This window comes from Daktulosphaira vitifoliae, unplaced genomic scaffold (assembly GCF_025091365.1).
Source record: "Daktulosphaira vitifoliae isolate Bord-2020 unplaced genomic scaffold, ASM2509136v1 Scaffold_1, whole genome shotgun sequence".
Lineage (NCBI taxonomy): Eukaryota > Metazoa > Arthropoda > Insecta > Hemiptera > Phylloxeridae > Daktulosphaira > Daktulosphaira vitifoliae.
The window spans coordinates 28,494,381-28,509,366 of NW_026099572.1; the positions used below are offsets into that span (position 1 = coordinate 28,494,381).

Consider the following 14,986-nt stretch of genomic DNA (forward strand, 5'->3'; position numbering starts at 1 on the left):
TGTCTCCGTAGTTTGTAACGCTCACTGTTATTGGCGTCTAGTCTTCACATATTTACCACATTGTACTAATACAGAATCATTGTCACACTACGAAGAATATTCTATAGAAAACTGAGAAAATAAACGCAATGTAACAATACCAGGCGAAACGAATCAATCCAATAAGGTAAATTTGAGAGTATTTATTGTGAACAGTGTGGAAATCAAATTAATACATCCGGATGCGCGAGGGCGAAGATTGATACACCATTTCTTCAGATATTCCGTAGCTTGATGAACGGAAGCCAAAATTATTATCAATTATTCGAACCGACCCCGAAAATTACAACACAAAGTTGAAACAACGGTCACCGTGCGGATATTAAATGATGAAAGCATCGTGTTAATTAACAGTGTGCACATAATTTACTGTCCATCTACTAAAATGTCGGTTAACGGGAAAGCCGTTTTTATCTATGAACTCCGAGTGAATTGTTATTATGGGCAATAAGGCAGCAGTGCAAAGGCCAAAATATACATCGAACTATGACCTGATAGTTTTCAGGACCATTATAAATATAGAATTAAGGAAAGTCGATATGAAATAAAAAACAACCGTGTTCCATAATAGATCTTAACAAGCGTTAATTATTTGACGCAATACTTTAAATTATAATAATTCGGTAGTTTGCCGAATTGGCTCGACAGGTTATTCAGACGTAAAATTTCTCTGTAATAATTTTCTTAAGTGTTCAAAACAAGAGGAATCTATTAAGTAGAGTCTAACATTCGATGCGATATGAAATAAATATCATTCACATAATTTTAATTAACAGACGTAACAAACAACAAAAGCGACTACGTAAATAGCCGATTTCAAATAATTAAGAATATATGCACATCTTCCAAATGCGCTTCAAAAGCAAAATATATATTAACTCGAAAATGCATAAATGTTTTTGTATTGTCTAATTGAATTATACTACGTTTTCCCCGTGAAAAACCCCTAAACTGGTTTGCTCTATCTCTCTCTATATATATATATGAAAAAAAAGAAACACGTGCATTTCTCTAAAAAATGGTACTATTTTAGTTTTAAGACGACTGAAATCTCACTTGGTAATTATACTCCGGGAAACAATTACTGGCAGACATTTGTCAATTCTGAAGAGTTGCGCAGCATTCATTATTATTTATACGTACACAAGACTTTACTTCTTCAATACAGTCGTCATCTTTGAATCACATGGTAATAGAAGACATTTTTATATTATATTTTTAAAATTTGCTCGAAAATTATTTTCGAAATGAAAACAAGTATTCTAATGGGAGTTGTTTGTGCTCGTAATAGTTGTAATTTAAAATAAAACGCATCAATTTTTACTTTTGATTCGAGGCTAATCTAAGTGTATTGCTCGAGTTTTCAGAGATACAATCTTTATAGAAAATGGAAATGATCTCTAGTTTTCTCAAATGGTTCCTAATTTCCAGCGCTCGTAATCTGATAAGTGCGACTATTTAGTTGTTTTGAAATGAAATAGTCTGGAAAACCGCAACGTGCGAGAATCGATTGTTGGCCGTGTCGAGTAAAACCACTACAATAGTCGCTCCGCTTTAAAAAAAACCGCTTGTATAATTATTGTGATATATTTGTAAGAGTGTGTTTTTGCTGTTATTGCGGTTTGTGTAAACACCAGACGACTTAATTGAAATTTTTCTGAAATAGTCGCCCGTACGTGTTTAATCAAAATCAAACCGGTACAATGTATTAATTTAACAGCTTCGCTACCAAAAGACAGTCGTACAGGAACTGTACACGTACTGCCTGACATACGGCGGCGTACAATTAAAAAAAACGACTCGAGACAGATGGTCGACACAAAACAGTACGGCACGTGCTTCGGAGAGGACGAAGGTTTTCATTGAAGTATAATATGGTTTTGAACACATTGCGCTTATTATTCTAATACGGCATTTAACACTGTAACATAATGAACGGGGCCGTTAAAGAATTCCGACGAAACGCCTCTTTACCGAAATATCATTGTACACAAAAGAAACGAGACATTACTATTATTCGGGCGACACATATTTTTGATATTTCCGTTTTAGGTAGCCGAATACAAACGCGGCAGTCGACAAGCAATAAACTAAAATCCATCGTGGAAATCAATTAGATATAAAGTGGCGGCTGAAAACTACGCGAAGAGTACACTCGGCATGTTCACAATTCTGTACGTTAATTAACATTGAAAAAATAAATATTTAGTACCTAGAACCGCTCAATTGAATAATTTACCATAAACAACCGAAAGAAATAATTTCGCTGTTGTAATAATAATTATAATAGCGGTAGCCGTATGCGAATTACGGCAACGTTAGCGAACGGGTAATTTATTTTAACGGCGACATATCCGAAGAACGTGTAAACGAACCACAACTTCAAACAAACCGTTAAGTCGCATTGCAATAAATCAAATCTTAAACGCACAGTGTGAGGGATACACGAGTGTCGAGTACGGGGTACAATGAATTTTCAGGGCGTAACACCAAATAGAGTGCAGTCATACACGTGAAAAATCATATTAAATTGTCACATTGTACGTGGTCTATTTTTATATGTTTTTTTAAGAGTAGTCGCTGGGGTCACGACGATTTATACATTTCGCGGCACTCGAATTGCCGGTAAAGGTACGACGTGACGTCGTGTTCTGCTGCGGCCATACGTTAGTGTAGTCGGCAGAGAACATTGTGGACACTCGAGAAAAAACAAGCCCTCCACAATATATTCACATCACGAACTATCTGGCGCCCCTCCTTTTTTCGATAGAATATCGTTCACAAGTGTTATTCCCCCAAATTCTCTTTTTATTAACCTCGGCGCGATCGTTACGCTTTATTGTTCGTTTTGGCACTGGGTCCGCACAAAAACAACGCCTCAGCACTACCCATCCCCTCGATTGAGGTGTGCGCGTAACGTCACCTGGGTACAGATTTGATGCCATGTGTTTGCCAGGGCGAATAGCAAACAGCGATCAGTCATGAGTGACGTGTGCCATACAAACACGACCAGCTCCACTGTTGTATTACTATTTAATGGTCTATTGTCGATGGACTTACCGCGCGCGTATATACTCGGCGATCATATTTATAGATATATTTTTCTGTGGATTAAATTTACTCCGGGGGAATCATTGAACGTGCGGGGCTGGTCATCCGGACTCTGCCCGGTCATAAAAATTAGGCTTTTGCCGGAAATGTCGTTATTTAATTGCGCCGCCGTATATTTAATACAACGCTGACGCGGAACGTGTCCAATCGCACTGGCGGCACCATTACCTCACACCCATGTCGACCACCGTTATTATCATTGTCGTTGCCATTGTCACGTGTGCGCAAATCATTTCGGAAATGAAAAAATTATCCAAAGTCAGATGGCAATTATTGCAAAATCATTTTTAGCCGTACCCAAACCGTAAAATCCGAGAGTACGTTTTAATTTAAATACACAACATCGACTGTCTTCACAGCGTAACGAGTTCCGTCCGGTCTATTAAACTTGAATAGGAAATGCTTATTTTGTTCGACTGGTACACAGAGAAACGGGTTGTTGAAAAAGGAATTCAACAGACTCAATCCAGATATGACAATCACGTGTAAGATTAAAAATATCACGTATCTTGATGCACATTTTTTTTATCATCGAGAATACGAAAAAAAAAGTTAATTTTAGTAATGTACCCTATAACTATTACTCGATAAAAATACGGTTCATAACTCCTCTGGAAGACAGCCCAAATATTACAGACGGTCCTATCCCACAGATTTCATTGATGAATAAACGGAAAACAGCACTGCGACGCTTAACAATACTTAGCGTGTTGCAGATGAAATGCAGGTGTTTGGTAAGCAATACAAACGTTCAGTGTTAGTTTTCATTCACTGTGTATAGTGCTGTTTGTTATCATTTGTGAACAACACAACAATAAATGATGTGCAATATTGTTTGTAATGAATTTTACTAGGAAAATGGTAACCTGCCAGAGTATTGTTACTTTTACGGGTACAGGTATGTTGTGACGACCGGAAGGAAAACCTTGTAAAATATTCGCAAGAAGTTGTCAATTGAGTATAGCGAAAATTAAAAACATTACGGCCAATACTCGAAGGTATTCAATTCGGTAGGTTACAATGGAATTATGCAATAGCCTCTAACGCTGTGCGAAAAACCACAAGTACTATAAGAGTTACATAATTGACAATCACATACGATTAAATTAAAAGTTTAATTAAAAGGGTCTCACAGTCTACGGAGAAAGCAATTTTGCTGAAAAATTCCAATATTTATGCGAAAAAAAATTATCACGTATGTTTTTACACTAACGAACATCGTACAAAAAGTATACGAATATAATCACATATTTATCAATTGATGTTTTAAATATATATATATATATATTTTTTAATCTAAGATTAGGCGTTATTATACTACAACCCGAATTCTATTGTCCGACAAATATGTTAGAAAGTTAAAATTTATTCACAAATGTAATCATAGACAATTAGAAAAATTATTGAAAAACAATACAATGTAGCAATACGAGACAATAATTTCTAAGAAATTTCTTTGTAAACATTAATTAATATTTAACGCAAATTATAAAAATAACATTACATAAATAAATTATTATTATTTAACGTGAAAATTCATCACATAATAAGCTCCGAAATGCTGCGTGCCCTAAGAAAGCGGATTGTCTTTCTAGTGACATGCGAAAGTATCTAAAACCTATACGACATCTAAAAGTGACTCTGGGGAAATTTAGAGGAGTCTATTCAAAAACGGCCACATGAATTATGAAAAACCAAATGTGTGTGGTGTAATTGACTCGAGTATAAACAAAATAATGTTGCGGCCTCATTTTCATATAAATCTATTTGTCCGAAAATAAAATGTACAAGACAGTTCTTCACAGTACAATAAATGCATTTCAGTCCTCTTGGATAGTTTTCTAGTGGTGCGCACACCAGATTACATTTGAAAAACGCACATGATGTAAAATCTAAGTTACGCACTGGACAAGCAGTACCAAAGAATCGAGATGTCTTTTAATGGTTATTCACCTTTGATAAAACTCTGAAGCTCCTTTAACAGGTGTGTGACTACGCCGCAGGACTCTTGATCGCGTCTATTGAGCTGAGCGTTTCCCCGGCGGGAATTGACGCCCACACTCGCTAATGAAACGCAGAATGCAACACAATGCCGCATATCGTGTACAGCGGCCGGGTTAGAAATTCTCAAGGTAAATAGAACTCGCCATCGAACCTACCTGGATGGCAAGCAGCCCGTGAAAGAGCGTATTGTGAGCGCACAACGTTCTCTACGATTCTTTACTGTAGATCGAAATAACCATAAGCCAAACCAGTTTTACGTCGGTATTGTCCAACGGATTCTCAAAAAGACGGCGCCGTCTCACAGCGTACACGTCCAAATAACAGTAGATACCTAAAAAACGAACCTTTCTAACACCTAGGGATTACCGCAAGTGACAAATTTGAGATGTCATAGTTAATAGTTGTTTTGGAAGAACGTGCGGCTACAAATGATGTACATATTGTACATAATAAGTACAGATGATTATTTACGAGACCAATGCATATTTGCATTTTTTTAGGGTTACGATAAACAATGCTCTGTACGCACACAACTCTGTTTACGTAATGAAGAATTCAAAAATGAAACTTTAATTTTGCATGTTTTATGATTTTTACAGTATGTTTTTCGTTTTCAGGTCACTTTTAATTATCAAGAGCATAATTTGGCAAATTCAATTTTTTATTAAAATTGAATTTGCTATAGTAACGAAATTTTCTATTACTTTCATGTGTTTTCTATTAAAATATTAACAAATTACGTGTAATTTAGCATATAAATATTTTCAAGGAGTAGAGAAACTACGTATGACAATATTGTTAATTTTATAATTTTCTTAAAAATATATGTATGCCCTCTAAAGTTATTTAAAGGAACTTTTACTGATAAATCATACATTTTTTATGACCCAAAACACACATAACTAACTACTCCTTCATACATACACAAAACGTAAATATCTTTAATATAAAGAACTGTAGTTTATTTGCTCGTAACATGTAAAGTAATGTGAGATCACATGTTAGTGTCAAGAGCGGATACTGTATCTTCAATTTATACTCAAAAACTTCATAATGATCACGAAAGTAAAGTAAAAGATACAGCATGGCCCGAGGGGGTAAATTTCTTGTGTTTTTACTTGCCTCTGTCTGTGTATTGTTGTAATTAAGTTTATTTCACAATAGCCTAGTATGATGAGTCCCTCGGTTGCAGGAAGGTGCTCTCTTGGTGTATAGTTACAGCTGTGCGGTGCAACGCGTTTTGTCTGTAGGGTTCATTTCGGAAACGGAAGCGGCGGTGGCGGTTGCTGCAGCTCCTTCAGGCTCCGCGAGCGCTTACAACGGTGAAAGGCACAGTGATTCAAACATGACGGTGGTACCTACTCAGTACGAGTGTAGTGGAGTGCACTTGAAATAAATCGAGAGCATGTTTACCGGAAACGACCGCGGTTAAGCACGACTACAAAACTTATGCATTACCAGCATCGAAAAAATAATAATTATTACATTGCTTGGTTTCGGTCAAGAGGAGATTAACAGAAAATCGTGTCAGACGACTATTATTTTGCGTGGCTTATTGAATTCGCCTGAAACGCACACACACATATATATATATTCGTAATCACATTTTTTTAGCTGCTAAGCATTCATCCGTAGAACATCTGACAAAAAAAAAAACTTTTGTAGGCAGTTTTTGTTTTATGTTTGCCTTGGAAGATTCAAAAATTAAACGTAGCACACAATAGAGATTTGCAATTAATTGTTTTGTATTTTGGTTTTAGAAACCACTGACAACGTGCTCATAATAATAATGGCCTTCGAACGTTTATACACATCACGCCGAAGATGATTTTATCCGCACAGTACAATCACATCTCGCAAAAAAAAATTTCAAAAATAGAATTTATAGAACGACTGATTACACGGGAAAATCTTAAAATTGACTTATATTCGTTTTCGTTGTAACATACAACTATGACGCTAGACGCCAATAATATTGAAATAGAGTATTTTAAAGTATTTAATCTTTGGCAAAAAAAAAAAAAAAAAAAAATAATTTCAAAAAAAAGTTGTTATTTTTTTTACACATTTTTAATGATGATCGATTAGTACGAATGATCAATTAGTATTTTTGTAATAGGTAAATAACATAAGTAGAAGTGGTACTGAAAAACTATTTAGAAAAACTCTTCAGTCACCTGTGGCTAAGTTTTGGCTCAAGTATTTTATAATGCGATGGGCGGACTGCACGCAATAAAGTAAAGTACTAACACAGCTTGCACACCGGTGTTTTATTTCAAACGGACAAATCGGTATAAATTATAATAATATTAAATCGTTTGTCTACACGCGTTTGCATTTAAGTTAAGCCTATGCTTGTTGTTTGTACGTGAAGCCCATAACAATGCTATTTTTTAACAACGCACTAAGAGACGCTGTTTGACCGAAAAGATTTGCCTTTGGCCTTATGATAGATAATCGTAATAAATAAGTATATTTTATAACTTACTCTAGAGAATACTAAATAGTATTAGTTTAATACGCAAAATTTATAAGACACTAATGTATATTTTTAAAAAATATTGTTTTCCATAACAATAATTCAGCGAGCTTATCAAAACAGTAATTATTGTAAACGACGCACACGTCGTCGCCGTCTTTGATCTTCTCTGATAATGTTAACAAAACAATTGGTGTCGGACATCAAAGGAGAAATGAATACATCCGCCTTTATTTGAACAGACAAACATTTTTTGTCTATTTGAGAGTCTTTTTGTGTGTTTAATATACGAAATGACTTTCTAATTACCTTTTGACAGTTATAACCCGTTAAAACTGTTAATTTCGGTATAGATAAATATGTAATAATACAATGTAACAATTCGTCAATTCAATGTATTAATTTGATTATTTCAGATGTAAGAGTGTATTATTAGTTTTATTTCACTTAAAATACTTGACGAATTGCTCAATATTTTATACGGTTTACAGTTAAATGAACTTTAATATTCACTGAACTATTATAAATATTTAATAGGCGCGTTACCTAATTATGTTGTGAACAACAAGTTTACTTTCATTTAATAAGTATAATATTAAAACCATTTAGATACTAAACTGTCATATCGTTCTCAATCTATTCAAACAACGTAATAATTACTCAATGACATTAACATATAGTAATTACAATGGTTGAGGAAATTTTTTATGTTCATAAGTACATAATTTTTTTAATTTTAGTTAGTAATATTTAGCTATATTGATTTGTTTTGTTTATCATTTAGCATATTAGTTAAAAAATAACATTAAGCTTCATGTAAGCTGTTTTTACGATAATGGTTTTCTTTGAAATGACATGTAACCAATACAGTCAATAATCGAAATCACTACGCCTGCAGTCAAACAATAATAATAATAATAATAATAATCATCCAACAAGTAATAACGCGTTATAATGAATTACTGCTCGACTTGTGAGTCTTTATTTTTTCTATTTTTTAGTCTGCGTGCTATGTATACCACTATTTAGTAATAAAATAATAATCTTAACTATAAATAATAACGACAGGCTAATAAAAGCGTGAACGTATTTCTTTATTGTTTTCATCTATGTCGTTAAAATCTAAAAATCTCGTCTAGTGAATTTTTTATTATTAATACTTTAAGTAGTTTTAGTTATGGATATATTTCGCTGGTCGTGAATATTTCGACTCTCACGGATACTAACTGTTTTTTACTGATGCACAAAAATCATCCAAATACACAACGTATTTAAATATGGTTTACGATCATTTGGATTATAAAGCATAATTTATTGTGTTTGATGAATAGCAGTTTTATAGGACCTACGTACTGCCGTGGTAATATTACTATTGTACATACAATAGGAGAACCGAATGCGGTCATCCTTGACAGTTTGGCAACGTCGTGCCGGCAGAGTACCCATCCTGTGGCTATACGTCCTCGTCGGTTAACGGCCGTTGAGTTTCGGGTTTCACGAGCGACCAGAGAAGTTGGTATTTTTTCGCGGTAAAACAATATTCCTCTGTCAGACACTAGAATAGGGTATTCGTAATTCTCTCTCAGTTTGTTTCTTATCTGACCGCGGCAACGGTGGAATGTTAAAGATGGACTGCTTAAAAAAGGCGGCTCATATCATACTCCAAGAATGAAGACAGATCCCAATGAACCCGGTTGATGACGGCGCTATCGGTCGTGGTCGCCCCCGCACGATGTTTAAACGGCTTTGAAGGCGACCGATTGTGTCAGAGAAGACTCAGCGGGAAAAATTGAATACAATAATACTAGAAGGGGAGGAGACGGCTGTTACCGTGACACTGAAATACATAACTGAAATCGTGTAATGAGCCTAACGCCAAAAAAGAGACAACGCTTCTTTTGCCTTACAAATTACTACCGGTATACGCTATTTATTGATAAAGTATATTGTTTCCATGCATCAGCCGGCGTATGGGCGCCTTTCGACCATCATTGACAGATACATTGCGTGCAATGGAAATAATAAATTAATACAACTCAAAGTAAAAAAAAAATAATTTAGTTATGAAAGAATAATAATCAAAGACCGAGGCAGCAGTATGACTATAAACAATGCTTTGTCCCAGATACGTCTAAATAATTGTGATGAATTTCTTTTTAAGTCCACCTCATTAAAATAGTCTGAATTTGCTAGCTATAGCTTATAAAAATGTACCGTGTAACGCTTCATAACGTCTAACAGAACACAGATGTCGATTTTTAGTATTGTATTTAATTCAATATTTGTTCAGCTGGTCGTCACAGTGAGTTTAAAATTATTTTTTTTTTTTCATGTCCGTTGAGAATAATATTTGTTTTTAACATCGATCAGGTAAAATAGTTTAGGTGTTTTACGACATTTTATTGGTGTAATTTTGTAGTAATAAAATTGACCCCAAGAAAAAAAAAAGAGATTACGAATTTTACTTTAAATATTAAATCAAAATAATTTAAAATAAATCTAAAAAGTGTAGAAATTTAAATGGTAACTGTGAAACGGACACAATATGTTTGTTTGATTAACTTCCGGTTGACATGGCTACGCAACATAGCGGAAACAATAAACCATCTTATTTTGATCAATGATAAACTTAATATTTTTATTTTCCTCTAATTGTAAAAGGAATATTATTAATATAATATGCCACCCTTATTTTTAAATACCACGAGGGATTCTACTATTAAATTCAATTTATATTTTTTTTTAATTAATAAATAGACTATCCATTTAATGTATTTCATATGATATGTTGATACACTTTAAGTGTAGTCATATTGTTAGACTAATTGAAAATATTTTGAAATATTATTTCATATAATTTAAAAGGTTTCTCTAGAGTCGACATAAAATTTTACAAATCATATTTTCCTGCAGTCGTCATTAAGTAATTGTTAACTTGGGAATCATATAACTTTAATTTGTTATTGAATACTTTCATTACGTCTCTTTGTCGATTCCCTCTTAATAAACAGTGACAAAAACAACACGCAAAGACCTTTAATTTACAAAGGTTTCCACAAACAAACGTGTCGTATCATGTCATTTATACTATACACATGGTGTTCTTTATGGGGCTGATAGTAGAGGGTAAAATGACCACGTCTTGCTGTAGAATTCGTTGAAACCCAATCATTTCTACGAGGCGCCATCATAGTAAGGGCAAAATAGAACACATTATGCATCCATACGTCGATAAAATTATTAAATAGAGCTCACCAGTCACTCGGGTGTTCAAATATGGTTTCCCAGCATCGGTTGCATATGGCTTCTTCTACCGATCAAGAGGAAACGGAGTAAAAAACGTTGAGTAGCATTCCTTCAATGTGTGCAGTTGAATATTACTCACATCGAATGATCAATCTTTAGACAAGATAATAAACGACGAATGCTGCCCACACACATTGACGCGAAGTTATCAAGAGTATACACCTTGATTATCATTATTATGTACCTAGTCAAGACATAAAATGTAAATATATCGAAGTGTTTTTTTCTCAACGTCGACGCCGTCGCACAGATTACTGGACGGAACAAACGATTAGTATTTGAAAGCATTAAGTATAATCGTCGGGCTGTGGTTTACTCACAAGTCTCGAGCTAATGGACGATAAAGAAAATATAATTTAAGTAAAACCTGTATATGAATGAATGTTAATGACGAAAAATATTTTCATGATGTTGTTTAGATTAAAAGTTTTTTATGACGCGTTTAGGATCTAAAACTACCCGAGATGTCTATCTGGCAGTTGAACACAACAGAAACGGGTAAATGTCTATCAATACAAGTATTTTGACCACAACAAACTTTTTTGTTAATTAACTCTTCAAATTTTGTTAAGGAGGGTAACAATTTGTGAAGCAACAAAAATAACAGTTTATCTAATAATCAAACATTAATCAATTGTCAATGATTTATTGATATAAATAGTTATTTCGAGTCTATTTAAAATTAATCAATGCAATTTTTAATTGGCATCAAATTATTTTTAACTAAGCTTATAGGTATTTTTCACTATTGGTAATATATTTAGGGTTATGAGGATCTCGTGTTATTGTCCTGAACAGACTGAAAATATTGTTCTAGCGACACGCTGTTATGATACGCCCTTTTCAATGGTGGAAACTTCTGTGTACATCGAGTATATACGTGCTCTTTATTGTTTTAAAAATAATTTTCAGTCATTTAAACTTTGGAAATCGCACCCCTTTGTTTGCCTGAACACACCTAAAAACAGCTCTGTCTAATGAGCTTGTTTTGTTTATAAAATTGAATTTGAATACGGCCTTTATAATATACAGGATAATTTTGACCCACATATTTACGTATAGACTATTTTTGAGTTTATAAATGTCAGTTTTCCATTGACAAAAACCGTAATGCGCCATACGCCGACTAATATGAATAAGACATGTGTCATTATAGACGTGAGTTTTATTTATTGTATTTTTTAGCGAAATACGTCGGTTGGCATAATACCATATTGATACGGCTACGATGATTAGCTACTGAAACAAAAAAAAAAAAAAAAAAGACACGTGCATTGGTTCGTTAAAGGTATACATTTTATAATTATTAGAAAAACACAAACGGTTGCGTCATGTAGTCACTTATAAACCAATCAAATCGTGTTTATTGAATAGAATTTTATGAATAGAAATTACTTAACTACTTTTAATTTTGTTGTTTCCTTGAAAGGTGAAATCAGAAGGCTGACAGTTAAAAAATACATATTGTTTACTACGTTGTACGTGAAAAATGCTTCAAGTTTATACTCAGTAGTGTAAAAAGTAGTGAAGAATTAAGTGATATCTATTTGATTAACGCATATGTGACTTCGCAGTATCAAGAGGAGTCGGGTAGTCGTCATCATAGTTTTTAAGTTTACCGCTCATACACGTCTGCTAATGAAACAATATTGAAAAATAATCCAATAAGTTGAATGCATGCCAGCTGGTAGCGTTTATCTTTCATTTTTGACGGCAGCTGAATGACTCATTTAAGTTTACTTAAAAACAACTATTGGGCACATGAGAATTTTACTTGAATGTGGTCTATCATTTGTAATTGTGACTATAACTATAATTACTCTAATATCTGAACGGCTATTAGCAATTATAAATTTACAATTAATTGAAAATCAAAATCCAACAATTATTTCAAAACGTGTGAACTATGTTTAAAGAGCAATGAATGACTGCAGCTCCCTCTCCGTCGATTTCTCTTTATGGAAATTGTGTTCCAGATTTATCTAATTACAAATTCAGAACAACTACACGATCATCAGTCCGTTTGTCCGTTAAACAGCGGTCTCAAGGGGTGTCACAAACCCTATACTCGAGAATCCGGTTTTTTTAGCAGTCAACCCCGTTTTATAGTATCCGCGTTAGCCCTGCTGTTTTTTAATAATCGACACCAGCTGCACGCTGTTGACGGTTATCGCGCTCTCATAAACCTGTATACAGCCAGTGTACAGTTAAAAATAATAATAAAATAGAAGGAACACATAAAATGCGTTTGGTATCATTTTAACCGACGTTATGCATAAAGCGTTCACAGCATAAATATCCAAGGCTAATTTACGAGTGGTAAACCGAGGAATTTATTTTATTAGGACTCACTCCAATTAGTTTCAATTATTCAGTAAATTTTCCTACATTAATTATCAATGTAGCTATTACTACTTCTTTTTACCTACCTGTTAGTGAGATTTTATATCGAAGTCAATATTTTACTATAGTTTCCGTTCCAATATTAATTTTTTATAAATAATATTAATTAATTATTCATTTGAAAATAAATGTTATTTTCCTTAATAATACATTTTAGTGTTATTTTGAAACTATACGATTAATTATTCAGCAATTTACTAAGCGATTTTATCGCAATCTAATCAAGATTAATATGTCGGACTATTATTGGGCAGTTTACACAACTTTATTATATCTATTTAATGCTATATTCATTTTGCATCAAAATTCCAAAAAAACAAATTTATTGATTCATTATATCAAAGCAATAGAATAAAATGAATATAAGTTATTGAAGATTTACTACTTTATAACGAACATGTACATTTCTTTCTCTCGAAAATCTCTGCCTAGCACAAATATTTTCACACTAATGACGTGTGAGTGAGCTCTATTTTAGACTATTTAATATGGTGTGCCATATGGGTCTACAATGTACTCAATAGTCATTTGAGTTGATGAAAACCTTAAGGGTAAAACCCAACTAACCAAAAAAAAGGTTTCCTGTTTTAGAAGACTCCTATTCTGTTTCACTAATAGCTAATAAATGATCCACTAAAACTACAAGAAAAAAAAAACAAAATAATCCGAATCCAGGAAAGGATTAATAGAACTACAATTATAATATAAAGTACGCAAAAGCAATTTAAGGTTAAGTTTATATGAACACTTACGGACTGTAACGGCTTTTGGATCTGTTCTATCTACAAGTTCTCCAAGAGCTTTCACTCGGCACTTGAGATTGGCTGATCTAGTGGCCACATCCAAGAGTTGGCTTCGTAGATCACGAAAAACTTCATCGGCAAGCGTGGCTACGGATGCCATTTGTCTGAGGGCATTACTCAGCGTAAAATTTGTGACTGCGTCAAGCTCTCGGTCATTCACAGTCGGTGCGCCATTATCATCGTGCAATTTAACCCTGCTCAAGCGGACAGGTTGGACAGAACGTTGAACGAACGGCATATTAACAAGTAAAAGTTGTCCAGAAATTTAACCAAAAACACTTGAATCACTGACACGAAGAGTTTATGAGATGGTTTAAACAACGGTTAAAAGACATCGCACTGATAAAAATATTAACGATATCATAAAATGCACACTGTACGCGTGAAATCGCATTAAGCAGTAAAATAGAAGTGGTAGTTTTCTGCAGCGATAAAAATGATCGTAAGATACACGCGCGCACGGAACATCACGTCATACGCGTACGCCGGCCGGTAACACACTAAAGCATGCCGGCATGGTTGCCTCAGGCCGACGCCGGTGTTTTTCAAAAGAAAACCGGCCGTTCAAACGGACCGGCAGGTTGGCCAACCGTACGTTTATCGTATGTGTATGAATACGTAGTGAGATTTTATGTTCGTGATTACCTAACGTACATGAACATACACAACAATTTCTCAGGTTTACTAACTTTGCCGTAGCTAATGAAAAAATACTAACCATCGTATTCGTGCAACATTAATGTTATATTATTGGCCTATACTACAGTCCTTAAATAATTATGTCCGCAAGGTTCCATTTTGGGTTTGTTTAACATAACTTATTTTTATTAATAAATATGAT

The 14,986-nt window shown here is 34.0% G+C and overlaps 1 protein-coding gene across 1 annotated transcript in view; it reads right to left on the reverse strand.

The window, feature by feature from the left end:
- The window catches only part of LOC126901608 (uncharacterized), a 39,755-nt gene extending 25,099 nt beyond the window's left edge, over positions 1 to 14,656 (reverse strand). Inside the window, exon 1 of the mRNA XM_050678248.1 lies at positions 14,095 to 14,656. Coding sequence (XP_050534205.1) covers positions 14,095 to 14,383 — 289 coding nt within the window. The 5' untranslated portion in view covers positions 14,384 to 14,656. The remainder of the gene's footprint in view (positions 1 to 14,094) is intronic.
- Between the last annotated feature and the right edge of the window lie 330 nt (positions 14,657 to 14,986).